This window comes from Chanodichthys erythropterus, chromosome 11 (genome assembly GCF_024489055.1).
Source record: "Chanodichthys erythropterus isolate Z2021 chromosome 11, ASM2448905v1, whole genome shotgun sequence".
NCBI classification, from domain to species: Eukaryota; Metazoa; Chordata; class Actinopteri; order Cypriniformes; family Xenocyprididae; genus Chanodichthys; species Chanodichthys erythropterus.
The window spans coordinates 39,268,577-39,284,881 of NC_090231.1; the positions used below are offsets into that span (position 1 = coordinate 39,268,577).

Genomic DNA, 16,305 nt, shown 5'->3' on the forward strand with positions numbered 1-16,305 from the left:
GTTAAAATAACTAAACAAGATCTAGATTTCCTCACAAACTATTTCTGTAAATACACTGCATTACTATGTTTATTTAAAAGTCTGTCATTTACAGGGTGATTGCTAATTAGGCTATCTGATTGTAAGAAGGTGAGCCAATTTAATTAAACACACTGTCACCAGACATCAAGTGTGCAAAAACAGTGAAAATGGGTTAAATCTGACTGGATGATTAATTAGTCCAGTGTGTAAAGGGCTGATCTCTCTAATGACGATCCACACTTCAGATCTGTCTGCTGTTGCGCAGCACTTGTGTAGCACACCCTTGTCAACTTTCTGCAGCCCCCGAGGGTCTGAAAACACAGAGGTCAGAACCTCTTTTCCTTTCTTCCCCCAACAGTTGTGGTGTTGGAGTGTGTGGTACAGACTGCTGGCATGAGCTGCGGTGTGGAGACACGAGGTGTTCCCCATCTCCAAGCTCTCGCCAAAACAGATGCCAAACCACAAATTACAAGTCAAATTTCAGTTTCTGGGGATCGCCCAAGATTCTGCCCTCATTCCCACACTAAAGAACCCAAGAGGCTGCAAAACGAAGCATGTTTTAAATATATACAACACACACAGGGCTTCTTACTCAAGCAGATGTTTTGAAACTGTGACAGAGGGGATCTACTAGAGCTTGAAGAGATTTTAGTAGTTTTGGCAAAGCTACAGTGAAACTTAAGTTTGCCAAGCAGCAAGCTATACTTAATATAAAGTAGTTAAAGTCAAGCTAAAAAAAAAAATAAAAAAAAAAAACTAAACTAAACAAAGAAAAAACTAAAGTTACTAACAAGACAATTACATTGGTTAAAAAATGAAATAACATTTTATTTAAAGTAATGAAAATGACAATATTTTAAGCATAGCATTAATTTCTCTTCAACACTGGATTTTAGGATGTTTTTTCTTTAATGGATAAACATTACTGTAAATCAATCCAACAAGAGTTGAGTCACATCTCAAATGACTCGTATAAAAGTTCTCTCACTAAATCAGGCTCATCTAAAACTAATTGCCTCTTTACAACTCAATCAAAGTGTGAGAAAAACACATTGAACATTTCAAGAGATTTATTGTGCTTCTGTAGAGCCGAGTGATATGTGGCGGACACTACATGTGTCGGGCAATAGTGAACAAGCTCATTAAAAAAACAACAGCTTTGAATCACAGGCTACACTCGCCATTCATTCTGCCAATGGATGGTAAAATAAATCCAAGTATGTGTGGACAATGAGGGGGCTCACCCTGTGGAGAGGGCTCTTTGTTTTGGGAGACCCCCATCATCTGCTTTTCGGGAGGTTAGGGGGGTGGATAGGTCCCCACTGCCAGGCTGTTAGGGGGTGGGTGGGACATATGGGCTTTCTGGGGCGCTGACACAAAATCACAAGGGATTCAGAGGCACCCTGGGTATCCTGAAAGAGAATAGAGCCTGTGGTGGAGGGGATGGAGTTGTTGCAGGCACTGTGTGAACTCAAGAAACACTTGTAAGGAATGTCCAACTGCTGATGTCATGATCCTGTTAGTTAGCATTTTAGCATTTCCTTTCGCTTCTCCTTTCGATTCCTAGAAATGCTAGGTTTGTTAAAATACCAACACAAAGAATAAATTCTCAGGGGGAAAAAAAAACTGCAAACAAAAATTAAAATGGCAAATAAATTCTTATAAAGTTTGAATTATTATTAAAGGGTTAATTCACCCCAAAATGAAATTTATGTCATTAATGACTCACACTCATGTCGTTCCAAACCTGTAGGACCTCCGTTCATCTTCGGAACACAGTTTAAGATATTTTAGATTTAGTCCGAGAGCTTTCTGTCCCTCCATTGAAAATGTTTGTACGGTGTACTGTCCATGTCCAGAAAGGCAATAAAAACATCATCAAAGTAGTCCATGTGACATCAGTGGGTTAGTTAGAATTTGTTGAAGCATCGAAAATACATTTTGGTCCAAAAATAACAAAAATTACGACTTTATTCAGCATTGTCTTCTCTTCCGGAATCCTTTCCATTGAATTGATTCCATTGAATCCTTTCATCTGTCGGTGTTGGTAATGCACTTTTACATCGCTGTGGTTGTTTTTCGCGATTAGGACATCCTCAACATTTTGAAGAAGAAAATACATTTTGGTCCAAAAATAACAAAAACTACGACTTTATTCAGCATTGTCTTCTCTTCCGGGTCTGTTGTCAATTCACGTTCATGACTCCGCTTCTTCTTCTTCTTTCCTGTTTTACGGCGGTTGGCAACCAGCTTATTGCTGCATTACTGCCCCCTTCTGCTTCGGAGTGTGGTTCACGACTCCGCAGTGACGCTGCTGATGTAAGACATTGTTTGTATTTTGGTATTGCAATATTTTTTCAAATGGTGCGCAAGTGTGCATGTCGCGGATGTCCTAATCTCCAAAAACAACTACGGCGATGTAAAAGTGCATTACCAACGCCGACAGATGAAAGGATTCAATGGAATCAGTTCAATGGAATCAGTTCAATGGAAAGGATTCGGGAAGAGAAGACAATGCTGAATAAAGTCGTAGTTTTTTGTTATTTTTGGACCAAAATGTATTTTGTAAATTACTACTGTTATAAAAAACAACAAAATATTACATATACAAATACATATGAATATAACGTAGCATTTTATGCTGTATTGTACTTGTATACAGAATATTATATAAATAGACTGTTTAAACATTAATATATGAATTAAATGTATTTTTGTAAATATTCACAATATTTGACTATAACTATCCATCTATCTCCTAGAGAATTCTCAATTTTTTTTCAGTCATTAAACACATAAAATTGATACATTTGCCAATATTTAAGACAAAAATGATGCAGTCGTAATAAAAATTTAACTGTGATGTTGGACATTCATGCACAACATCACAGTCACATATGTGGGTGGTTGCCATAGTTACCAACTGGCTAATGAAAGAGTGTTTTATCAAGAAGTCATGATGAGAACTGATGTTAACATGCTGCTTGAAGAAGTTCCTCCTGCAGTGCATGTTGATGAGCCTTTTTTGCTACATTTCATGTACAATGAACCACAGCAGTAAAAGCAATAATTCCAAATAATTATTCCTTGCATAAAACATAGTATGTGTTATATATACAGTATCGTATACATGCAAGGATGATCTAAAGATATTTGGACATGTGCTTAAAAAAGAAATTATATATATATATATATATATATATATATATATATATATATATATATATATATATATATATATATATATATATATATATATATAAATATTTTAAATAGTCCTTAAATCCAGTTGGCTTTTAAGAATTTAGCTTATTTTGTTTTATTATTGATATCATTGTAGCACCCATCCTTAAACTATTAACATTTGAATCAAATGAGCCGAATTCAGTTGGCCATTTCCATTGACTCATTCAATCTGAGCTATGGCCTGGGACAGTCTCACTGACACTTGGCATGTTTGGTTCAATTACAAAGAAAACTGATGCAATTTCGCTGCCCTGGTGCGCACCAAACAAAAAACTCTGGTAAGGTTTGACTGAAATATGATTGCAACATGACTAAAGAGACATCTAAATTAACCAAAAATAGGACATGATGTCAAAAGATGCGACCCTAAGAAGGATGAGAGGCTCAAGAACTTTCGTGTTTTTTCTTGTAATAGGAGCTAGGTTGCCCATTACAGTTTGGTACAGGCGATGGAACCGATGGCATCCTTGTAAAAGTACCAAGAGAAACAAACTACAAGTGTGAACACACTGTAAGTGCAAGTAAACTGATCCTACCCAGAATCCACCTGCTCAAAGTGAGGACCTCAATCATTTCAGTTGAAATCAAAGCAGCCAATGGCCATTAACCTATATCCCAGCAAACATCACATCTCACACTTTCACTACCGACAAAGGTCAAGCACTCAAAGCTTCATCAGCTGTGACCTTTCACCTCGACCTGTACACAAATGCATGTTGACCTTTATACTGTTCACATCGCCCACTTCATGCCAGATCTGCGGTCAAATTAAAAAGCAGCATAAGGACACATAACGACACGTTTCTCGGCATGGTGGCGTTTCTATGATGGACTACCATAAAGCGAAGACAAAAGGGTGAGACTTAAACAGACAGACACTCAGGACGACAGATGTCTTGATTGACATGTCCAAGGACAGATGGAGGAAGTACATCTAAACATATGCAGATCACAAAAAGACAGACTCAGTCTAGAATCATTTATAAGATCTAATGAATGTCTCTACAGTTAGTTATTCTTTTACACTTAATTTAAAGTCTTAAAGATGGAATCAAAACTGACCTCAATTTCTTTCTTTAAAGTATAACTTTTCAGATTTTCAACTCACTTTGTATTGTTACAATGTCGGCAGTATACGTAAATGAACAATGTTTACTCATTCTCTGTGTTACCTGGACCGAGAAATTAATGTTTATTTGTCAGAAACAGACTTTTGACATCTCCAGGGTTTTTTTAAAAACTCCAGATTATACTTAAACATTTTTTTTTTTATCCCTGCCAACAGACAGTCTGATCAACAGAGGGTTATTAACAGAAGAACCGTTATTGTAAGGGTAGGTTTATCCCTAAAAATTGTATAATACTTTGTCTACTCTTTAAACAGCATTATGGTAAAAATGGAACACTATGGCAACAGCTTTCTTTCAGTTTTTTCCCTCCGTTTGGCCTACACTGTGTTAGTAGTCATCCAGTTTAATATGTTTACTATAAACACTTTTCAGATTTTTTGGCATTCTCTCATATATGATCCATTGCAGCCTTTAGCTATTGCCTGCAACATTGTGGATCCTTCACTGAAAACCAAAAGTAACTTACTCCCACTAAACGTTTACTCTTTGAATTCTTGCACCCAGAAACAATACAAGCTGACACCATTATGAATAAAAGTTTGCTAAGAAGTATTTCCTACTAAAGCAAGGTGGTATTTGACTGGTCAAGCATATCCATAACAGACTGGTGGAAGTGGCCTACGACGGCAACATGCCTAGTGCCAAGTGCATTATGGGTGTTAAAGTTTTCCTACCTATTTGGCAAAAGGGAAGACAACAGTGTTTTTTTTTTCCTATTTTCTCTAGTCAGGTAGCACTGATTTAAAAATAATGTTTTACCTTTTTACAGTATAGGCAGACAAGTTTTATTGAAAGCCCACTTTGCCAGTGGCGAAGTATCCCTTTAAGGGACAGTTGACCCAAAAATGAGGATTTCATCATTCATTGTTCATGATTTCATCTTTCAATATTGTATTGGAGATCAAACAACATTAGACCCAATGGACTTTTACTGTATGGGCAAAAAAGCACTGAGATATTCAAAATTTCTCCCTTTGTGTTCCACAGAAGTTATATAGTTTGGAAACAACATGAGGGTGTGTAAATGACATTTTGGGTGAACTATCCCTTCAACACATACCAAAAAAATACAGCTTGAATTCCCCATTTTATTTATTTATTGAGTTATTTATTTGGGTCGAGTATTACTGGGTACTGGATATAAATTTGTAAGAAAAAGGAAATTGGCTTAATGTCAGAAAAACAATCCTTTGAGTTACTTGCATTTCTGTTTTAAAACTATGAACATCTTCAATGTTTGTGCTGTAAATGTGCTCAGAGGAATCCAGTATCTAAATAAAAGGTTTCAAACGTTCTCTTCAAACTGAGATTCACAAACATCTTCACATCTAAACCATCTTCTCCTTTAATCTATTTCAGTATCTGCCAGTTCGTTTTACCCAATATCATCTATTTCATATGCAAATTCTTGTAAGACACTTTAAGGAGAAGAAAAAAATCCACTGAGATTAGATGTTTGTTGAGTTTTATTGAGCAGGACGAGCTGCAGTTTTTCTTTTGCATTTCTGATAGGAGGCCTCAAAGGAATCACAATCTCACAGACACTAACGCAGGCAGTTTGTCATGCATATAGGACACCTGCTGGGCACACATCACCAAAACAAGCTTCCAGAGTGTTTAAATGTACTCTCACACAGAGATCTGTTTAGTATCGTTTGTGCTATAAGGGAACAGTGGTGTGTTATGGTAGTAGAAACAGATGGTGACAAAATGTGAAGTAGTCTTGCGCGCTCAGTGCATTCAGATTTAGCTGACTCTCTGCATATTCTGACAGCATTAAGATGCTGGCTGTGTACATGTTACGGGAAAACTAACTAGACACTCAAAAAATGGAGAGCATAGTATACATACAGGGTTTTCCTGGGTCAAAAATTCGGTGGTGGCAAATGAACACGGTCATTCAGTAAAAAGTATCCTACCTATATGAAATGAGAGCCCAGCCAGTACTGACAAGAAATCCAAAATAAATGCAAAGAAACAGTTTGTAATATTAACTTATCCTATTTTTTGACGGTAACCTTTAACTTCCATAGTATTTTTTTCCTACTATGGACATCAATGGCTATGGTTAACTGTCTGTTTACCAACATTCTTCAAAATATCTTAATTTGTGTTCAAACTTCAGGTGAGTAAATGATGATACAAATTTTCATTTTTGGGTGAACTATCCCTTTCAGTTTAAAGCGATGTACACAAAGTGAAAACTCTCTGTATTATAATAAATGAAGCCATCTACGCTGTGCAATAAATCTCTTATTGACATCATGCTTATACTTTGTACTCTGCTGTTTTGTGTGTGGTTGAATGGATTTTGACTTAAACTTAAACACCTCTGATTGGCCATTGTGTTCATACACTCAACAGATATGTCTGTGATTGGCTACAAACCTCAATGCTGCAAAAACGTTAGAATAGAAACCTTAAATAGAAACCTTTGACGCTCTTCACAGAGCGCTTACGCAAACACTCATGGGAGCGTTTTAAAGCAGATGGCTATCATTTGGTACCGGTACTGCAGAACGGCAGATATCATCACATTAAAATGATCACATAAATCTTTGGCTGCCAAAATGTTTTCAATGCAGGAAAAACCCTGGCATAAGAGCAATGCATTCTGTGTAAACTGTATAAATTGTATAAAGTGACCATCATATGAAAGCATGAAGGCGGGCAGCCCAAGCTGCATGCATGGCTGTATTGTTATGTTAATATCCTTTATCTTATTCAGTGCTCTAGTGCAGACAGCCAGTCCACTATATTAGCAAATTAAAACCACTATCACCTGCAAATAAATGTGGAGAAAGAGGCAAAGCCAGAGCCTCCAGGGCAAAGAGCATTAAAGTCAATGAGCAGGAGCACAAAGGCACAGGTTTCAGTCACAGGGCAAGTGTGTGCAAGTGTGATACTGGGGATAAAAAATAAGTACAGAAGAATAAGGAGGTGCTCAATATGCCAATTGTACAAAGTTGAATTTTTACAGAAATATGTCTATGAACAAATCAAAGATAAAAAGCTACATTAAATGTAGCAGGTGATATGAAAAGGACAGACAAAACAAAACGCACAACTATAACATAAATAAATAAGTGGCTTAAACATAATAAAGGTGTGTCAGAGATATGAATTAGTAGTAGAGTATATATAAAAGGCATAAACAATTATATATTCTTATAATATATATATATATATATATATATATATATATATATATATATATATATATATATATTAAATTTGTATTAGTTAAGGATGCATTAAATTAAACAAAAAATTCTATTCAAAAGTTCCAAAGAATCCTGAAAAAAATGCAATATGGTTTCCACAAAAACAACTGTTTTGATAATGATAATAATAAGAACACTGAAAACAACATTGATAATAATAAGAAATATGTGCAAATTTCTTGAGCAGCAAATCAGCATATTAGAATGATTTTTGAAGGATCATGTGACATTGGAGTAATGATGCTGACAATTCAGCTTTGATCACAGGAATAAATTACATTTTAAAATATATTCAAATAGGAAACACATTTTACATTGTAATAATATTTCACATATATTATTAATAATACTGTGCATATTTCAAGAAAATTAGCTTTTAACCATGATTGAGATATCTACTAATTTGAAAAAAAAAAGAGTAATAAATTGTCTTGTGTAGAAAGTGTAATTTTTATCAGTTCATTAAATGGTTGACAGCGACAAGATTCAGTGAAGTTTAATAAGATGCTTTAGATGTAATACAGAGGTGCTTATGTATGTGCTTATGTATTCTTACATTTTAATGAAATTATCTAATCTTTTTACCAGATGGCCCCAAATGGTGAAAATATGCAGTGTTTTTTGTGTGTTTATATACACATTCTCATTTCCAGTATTTATTTGATGCATACAATGATTCCCCGATTCCAATTGTCCACAAACCAGACATCACTTTTTGCATATACTTGCTTTAAAGATCTTGTACTGTGAAATCAAGCTCATAATGACTAAATTAAATCATGTATATCATATCGGGTAATTACTTGCATGAGAACGAGATGCAGGGAGAGAAAGAGAGAGAAGGAGAGTGCAGTACATATTTAGAGCACTAGAGAGCACTGTAGACTACATCATCAATCACAGATCATCGTCTCATGGTTTGAATATGCCTTCTGCCCTGACTTTCTTTCATTCACTGATTCTTTCGCTCAGCCTAATCCCTTTAATCTACAGTATGAACACAAAAACCTCATGAGTTAATTGAGTGGATTAGCTTCATATACTTTGACTAACATTTTACATTAGACTTGAGATTAAAGTCACCATGAAGTTACTTTTTTTTTTTTTAATTCATGTTCCTTCATAATATTTAATTTAAGTAACTTCCCCTCCCTCTTACAGCGACATCTATTCTCTTCTCTAATTATGTGCTTACTGGCGTACGGGCAGGACAACCTGTCACTCACATGACATCAACCAATAGCAAACCACAACCATCCAATCAATTCCTGATGGACAAAATCAAGTCCCGCCCTACATTTTTTCTCGTTAGAGAGGCCAACAGGTCGTTTCACTTACATATACGGAAGAAAAGACTACCGAAACTTCTGTTTCATGCTGACTTTAATCCATGATGCAATATATATGCAAAAAGTGAGTTGTATCTTTCTAATATGCTAATTTTGTGCTCAAGATACCTTTGAAACAGTCTTTTTTTTTTTTTTCAGGATTCTTTGATGAATAGAAAGTTCAAAAGAACAGCATTTATTTCTTTCATCCTGAAATGTCAAAGCAAAACAAAATCTCTAGAAAGCAGGTAGTATACATTCAGTTACTATGTTGGCTGTATCTCTCTCACACACACATATTATATATATATACACACACTCACACATGCATCATCTACTATCTGTGAACACAGACTGCCAGCGCAGCTGATCACCACACGCGGCTAAATTTACTGTTTCTCAGTATAACACTTGATTCTGTTAAAGCCTGTGTCAGTGAGCCAGAGCTGCAGATTTAAATGTGCATCGTCAACTCAATTGTTGTACAATGGCGTGCAGTGATAAACAACATTTACCACAGTCAGATTGCTGTATGTGTCTGAAACACACACACACACACGTTTGAAATAAGGTCCATTTTTATTTGTTACATTCACATATCCAAAGGTTAAGCTATGGTTCTTGGGTTCTTTTGGATCAGTTTGTGTTCAATCTGTACCCTCCTTTCAGAGATGACACACACACACATAAGAACACACTCTCCTTTCCCTTGACAAAGCCTTAAATGGCATTTGAACGTGTTTGCAGGGAGAGAGAAAGAGAGATGTCTCCTGGGTTGCCTAGCAGACTTACTAACTCAAAATAAACCGAGCCACACTGGCTTGCTTAGATATGACTGGAGAACAAATACACACACACACACACACACAAGCTCAACACCAGCAGGCTGCTAAAACAAAAACTTAGCCTTTCATAACAAGTGTCATGGTATTACCATAAAATATACCACATAAATACCATGGTTTTTGGAAATACCTAACAGTAAAACGGAAACAGAATATAGTAATTGTTCAGTGTCATGACGTGCATCAACATACTATGATATTACCATCACTGAACCATGGTATAACCACAGTACTATTTTGTAAGAGAAATATACACAGATTTACTGTTGATTTATCTTGAGCATCTGCATATAACCATATAAGGGAAAGACTTCCTTGACACTAGAGATACACAATACAGTGTAGTGTTATCAACCGACATTAGATGATTTCAATTGATCAGTATCATCAATATTAGAGATTCTGGGCATTATTTAATTGTGCATTTACATCATTTTTTACATTCGATTAGCTTTGTCATCATCAAACGGCAAAGTTAATCTTTAAAAACTAACAATTTAATAACTGTGAAATGTAATCTTCAGGATTTCTCAAGATTTAGACAAAATAATACAGATATAATATAATAAAATAATGATAAAATGGTATCAGGCACAAATGTAATATTGGTGCATGCTAACTTTTATGCAATAGTACAGTAAGTTTTAATCTAAAAAACATTAACAAAAACCATGTTTTAGCAGTTTTTTAGACATGGCATCATACCATAACCAACTTATGGTACCAAAAACTACCACAAAAATTGAATTAATTTCTGTATTATAACACATATTAAAGTCCTACATATTACCATATCGGATAACACAGAATCCTACATATTACCATATCGGATAACACAGAACCATACCACTGCCACAGTACAGTTTTTACCATGATTTCTCAGGACGTGTATCATGGTAATACCTTATGTGTTTGGACATGTACATAATGGTATTCTTTGAAGATCCATAGAAAATTTTATATATATATATACTGCAAGAAAGTAAACCTCACACCATTCACATCATTCTAACCTGTGTGTCCTCTTCACTATCAGCAGGATGGTAGTTTTTGCCTGTTGCCCAGTCGCTCCTAAGGTGGAGGTGAGCGCTGCTCTGCGGGGGACTGGTGAAGCAGGGCCGGGGGGCCACAGCCCGGGTGGGCACCTGAGGGATGGGGAGGGCGCTGTGGATCGGCTTTGGCAGTCCAGACTTCATGTTAGTGACCACCAGGATAGCAGGCATCTTCCCCTGGAGCCAGAACCAGTCCAATGTATCTTGCCACGCACTGTAGCATCCAGCGTGCTTCAGATCAATCCTTATTCCCAATACAGTATGAACAACCTTATTATGGTCTTATTCTTCAAAAAAAAAAAAAAAAAAAAACAAAAAACGAAGCGATCCACCTGTATGTTGACAAGTCCGAGATGTCTTTCAAAAGCAAATATGAATCAGTTTAGCTCTCGATTCATTTTTATCCCAGGTGTTCCTGAAGTAGCACAGAAAATCCATAGCAGGAAAAAAATCACAGTATCATGGAAAGGGCAGGAATATAGAAGAGCAGCTAACGTATGACAGCAGCCCACTTGCAGCGAATGGTGCTCAGCTGGTGACTGCAGGGATTTGAATACACTTGTCCATGATCTCTCTCTCTCTCTCTCGTTTTAAACTCGCAAGCAGGTGTGGCTTTAAGACGGCAGCAGTAACTAGTGGCTCATGCCTGTCACCAGTGTATAAGCACTAGTTTTCGCTCAGCTGTGTGGTGTACACTCCCATAAACACACACACACACCCCTCCCATCTAGGACGTCACAGCAAATGAGCGGTATGAAGCAGCAGAGGCTGGATATGATTAGCTTGTGTGTGTGTGTGTGTGTGTGTGTGTGTGTGTGTGTGTGTGTGTGTGTGTGTGTGTGTGTGTGTGTGTGTGTGTGTGTGTGTTGAGCATGGAAGGAACTATGCATGTCTTACATGTGCGAATACTGTAGATTAGAATTGACAGCTTGTGTGTGTAACTCTCTCTGCATTGTGTGTGTGTATGAGTGAGAGAGAGAGAGAGAGAGAGAGAGACGCAGTGTTCTCCATGTTGTGGGCTTTCCTCCAGGCACTCTGCACGCAGAAGAAGTCAAATGAGGCGAAGGTTACTTGCAGGGATTAGTAGATCTCATATTTCTGTGTTTTTTATTCACTATTTCTTCCTCATAGACATTAATCACTGCAGAGATACACCTTTATTTCTCTATCTTTGTTTTTAATGCATTTTAGAATGATAAAGCAGTTTAGAGAGACACTGAAGGACCATAAATCCTGCATATAAGAGGTTTTCATTTGCATTTCTTCATTTTAACAGACACTTTTATCTGAAGCAACTCACACATGTGGATAATACAAGCACACATGATTATTAAGAAAAAAAAAAAAAAAAACAGTACAAGTTGAGCTGCTGTATGAAGTGGGTGCCAAAGATATGGAATACAATTTGATTTTGATTTAAACTGTCTGATAAATCAAAGAACCCTGAAAAAAAATGATCACATTTTCCACAAAAGTGTTGTTGATCATAAGAAATGTTTCTTGGGCACCAAAGTAGCATATTATAATGATTTCTGATGTGACACTGAAGACTGGAGAAATGATGCTGAAAATCCACAAGAATACATTGCATATTAAAATATATTCAAATAGAAGAAAAAAAAGTTATTTGAAATTGTAATAATATTTCACAATATTACAGTTTTACTGTATTTTTGATCAAATAAATGCAGCCTTAATAATGAAGTATTCATTCAATTTCCAGAGCTTGCACTTGGCCCATGCTTTCTCACTTAGCCCAAGGCAATATGATAATGATAAGGCAAGCTCCGCCCCTTTATTAACTTTTGGTTAATATATACAATATAGGTTCTGTCTCAGAGCAGTACTGTAGTAGTTGTGAGCTTTGCTTTTAGAAACATAAATGACAGAATGACACTGTCTGGTTGAAAACATTAGTTGTATATGCATTTAACTATACTCTATATGCATCGACCAATTGCAATGCAATACTCAACTAATGTCCACCTAATGACTTCTGGATCAATATCCCACCATCTGTAGCCTATATCATGACATTTTATGATCTTAGGGCTGTTGGCGGGTGAGTAAGAGAGGCAATTAAGGGATAGTTCACCTAAAAAAGGAAAATACTGTCATAATTTTGCTCATGTCGTTCAGTCTTTTTGCGAAACAAATGAAGACATTTCCAAAAAAGTTGAAAATGCGTTTTTTTTTGTCCACAAAATTAAAGTCAATGGGGTCCAATGCTGTTTGGACCTCACAGAATTTTATAAAAAATAGACAAAAATGGTTAAAATGTTCCTTAAAATATCTTTGATTATATTCACATGTTTACAGGTTTGGAAAAAACAAGGGAATTATCCCTTTAACTCAACAATTCTGGTGCCAAAAGTCCAAACTTGATCCCAAATTATATAATCATCACTAATCATAAAGGATCTTGGCATATTTAATTTAATTTCCCATAATTTCCCACTTCCCATCATCAACAAACCTATAGTTATTTGCCACCACACCCATAAACAGTTGCATTTCAGGAAACTATGATTAAAGACAATGGATGCTACCCGAGAAACACAATAAAGATGTCAGTTTTAACGTACCTACATAGTCCAGCTAAACTCAACATTTCAAATTCAGGTTAATGGATTGGTTGAGATGCTCGCTCAAAATCACACTGACAGAGTTCAGTCATTTGGAAAATGAAAGGGAGTGAAGTAATGAGAAGATTTGGGGTCTCGAGAGTCTGGAAGTATTCCCAGATCAACACACCGTGTGCCTCCTAAAGCCAACACAATAATCCACAACGTAATCCTGTTACCTATAATGCAAATCTGTGTGTGTTTTGCATCTCTAGTGTGTATGCAATTATACAAATTTGAATACATAATCTTCCTAGGTGTATGAAATGAAAAGAGAAGTGCAACTAGGAGAACAAAAGGCAAAACTCAGATCTGATTAGTTAAATAACTGAGATCAAAATGTCGAATAATCTTTTATTGGCGGTCTCATTTGAAGGCCATATTTTAGAGTCATTGCCAAGGTTATCATTCTGCTAGAAAACTCAAGAGCAAATCACTGTTATTTTACCACATCTGTCAGTAGGGCACAAGGATAATATCAATAATTCCTGACAGTGACAAAGGCTCCATTAAGGTTTATGATGAAAATTGTCTGATTGATGGCTTTTAAATGTATATTAAAGGGGATCTGTTATGCCCTTTTACAAAGTCTTGATTTTGTTTTTGGGGTCTACTAGAATAGATTTTCATGCTTGAATGTTCATGCTTGAAAACCTTATTTTTCACATATTTCACATATTTAAATTATGGGCCCTATTTTAACGATCTAAACGCAAAGTGTAAAGCGCATGTTGCAGGGTGCACTCAGGGCGTGTCCAAATCCACTTTTGCTATTTTAATGACGGAACAACGGTCCGTGTGCCGGGGTGCATTTTTGAAATGGGTTGTCCCTATTCTCTTAATGAGTAATGGGCGTAACGTTCAATAAACCAATCAGAGTGTCATCTCCCATTCCCTTTAAGAGCGAGATGTGCTCGCGCCATGGCGGATTGCTATTTACATGGCGGAATTTGTTGGTGATGAGTCAGTTAATATATATGTGTGTGTATTGGCACGATTGTTCAATTAATTCGCCAATTTCATTCATCATTATAAGAAGTAATAGGCTGAATTGAAAATAGGTAGCCTAATTCTAATACACGCAATGACTATTCATCATTACATTTTTATATTTATGTAGCCTACACAATAATATTCTTTTACACTGTAATCCTTTTGTTTTTAATATTTGGCATGTTTGTGTGATGCGCATCCCTGTGTGTAATAAGCAAAGTCAACGTGCACTGTGGACACGCCCAGAGGCGCAGTTTCTACCAACGCGCTCTAACAAAAAAATATTGCGCCATTGACTTTAGACTTTAGACCAGGTTTGAGTTGGTCTATGGCGCAGTCTATTTTCAGCTCCTTAAAATAGCAATGCGCCTGAACACACCTCTTTTTTAGACCAGCACACCCATGGGCGCACTAACTGGCGCAAATGCATTTACTAATTTAAGGACGTGGCGCTTAACGGGAAAACGCGAACGCCGCCAGATGCAAACTAGCGAACACACTTGCGCTGCGCCTTGCATCGCATTTCGCCGGGTGTATTATAGGGCCCTAAGTCTTTGAGTTTGTCAAGAGATTTAAAGCACCATTTTAGAAGAGCGCACATGTGCGTACGAACTCTACTACGTAAGAACAAACCAATAATTGAATCTGGAAATACAGCAAAATAAATGAGAAAAAAGATAATTATTCCTCAGATGCCATGTCCATAATGTAACAAGGTTTAAAGTCTCAGGGAAGGAGGAGGCAGGAACCGGTAAACATTCAACGTATGTTTTAATCATAAAATAAACAAACAACAAAACTAAAGTAAAGCAGCATATAAACATAATAACATAAAGTTCAGGCCAGGTCCTCTCTCGTCCTTCACTATCATTACTCCTCCTTTTATCCTTCCGAGCTCCTCCGTGGGACTCGAGGCTCATTAGCACTCGCATCACTGACCTTGCTCCTTTCCCACATCTTTTGGCCCCGTCCTACTTGCCACACATAATTCATAGCAAAAATTTGGCATTAATTTAGTTTCAAGTTAATTTATTTCTTTTAACAAAGTTATTATCCACCATCCGTATTATCCACCATTTGCAGCAATAGTTTTGGAAAACAATCATGATTAGCTACAGATGATTTCTTCAACCATGCATCATACTATGGCAGATAAGCAGCGAGTTATGTCATTGTATGGGAAACACACCCATTTATTTCCTGTCTCTATGAAGCCCCTCCTTCTGAAAAGTGCAATGTGCTCTGATTGGTTGGCATGTTTTGGAAGTAATGCAGTTGGTATATGGCCGAACACCATGTAACACTGACTACCGCAGCAAGCCTAAACATATCCCTTTAGGGGCACCATAGAATGCATTATTCATTTTCTGTGCCTTTCTGAATAAGGTATTTGGCTTTGGGCAAATCCCTAATGGTGACACCACACTTCTAACAGAACTTAAGGCCTGTGTATACCTTGGCCGGGAATTATTTAAATGAGGAATATTTTGATGTGTTCGCTCCCGGAAGAAAACTCAAGACTGCAATGGTGGCACTTCAGGGAGTTCCGAAACAGTGACACTGATATAGAGAATAACTCCCTTTGGAGTGACTTTGCAGACCTTTTCATGCTTAAAAATCAATATTACACACTAAGAAAGTTCAACTTGAAAATGTAAAAAAACATAATAGGTCCTTAAACAGATGCAGGTGTGTAATATCAAGGGTTGGCTGACTAGAGTCTGCTGAGACCAGAATGAAGCACACACACACAGACACACACGCACACGCACACACACACACACACACACACACACACACACACTTCATCATGAGAGCTACCTTTGCTTTGGCTTTGTAGTT

At 36.7% G+C, this 16,305-nt stretch overlaps 1 protein-coding gene across 9 annotated transcripts in view; it reads right to left on the bottom strand.

Moving 5' to 3' along the window:
• Window positions 1-16,305, bottom strand: part of nav2a (neuron navigator 2a) — a 180,218-nt gene that overhangs the window by 102,923 nt on the left and 60,990 nt on the right. For 5 of the 9 annotated variants that reach the window (XM_067399759.1, XM_067399757.1, XM_067399765.1 and 2 more), the window contains exon 1: window positions 10,808-11,147. The exons of 1 other annotated variant lie outside the window; for it this stretch is intronic. In XM_067399759.1, the coding sequence (XP_067255860.1) occupies window positions 10,808-11,017 (210 nt within the window). In that variant the 5' untranslated portion in view covers window positions 11,018-11,147. Of the gene's footprint in view, window positions 1-10,807; window positions 11,149-16,305 lie in introns of those variants that run through there. 3 more of the 9 variants (XM_067399760.1, XM_067399755.1, XM_067399753.1) reach the window with 1 other exon arrangement.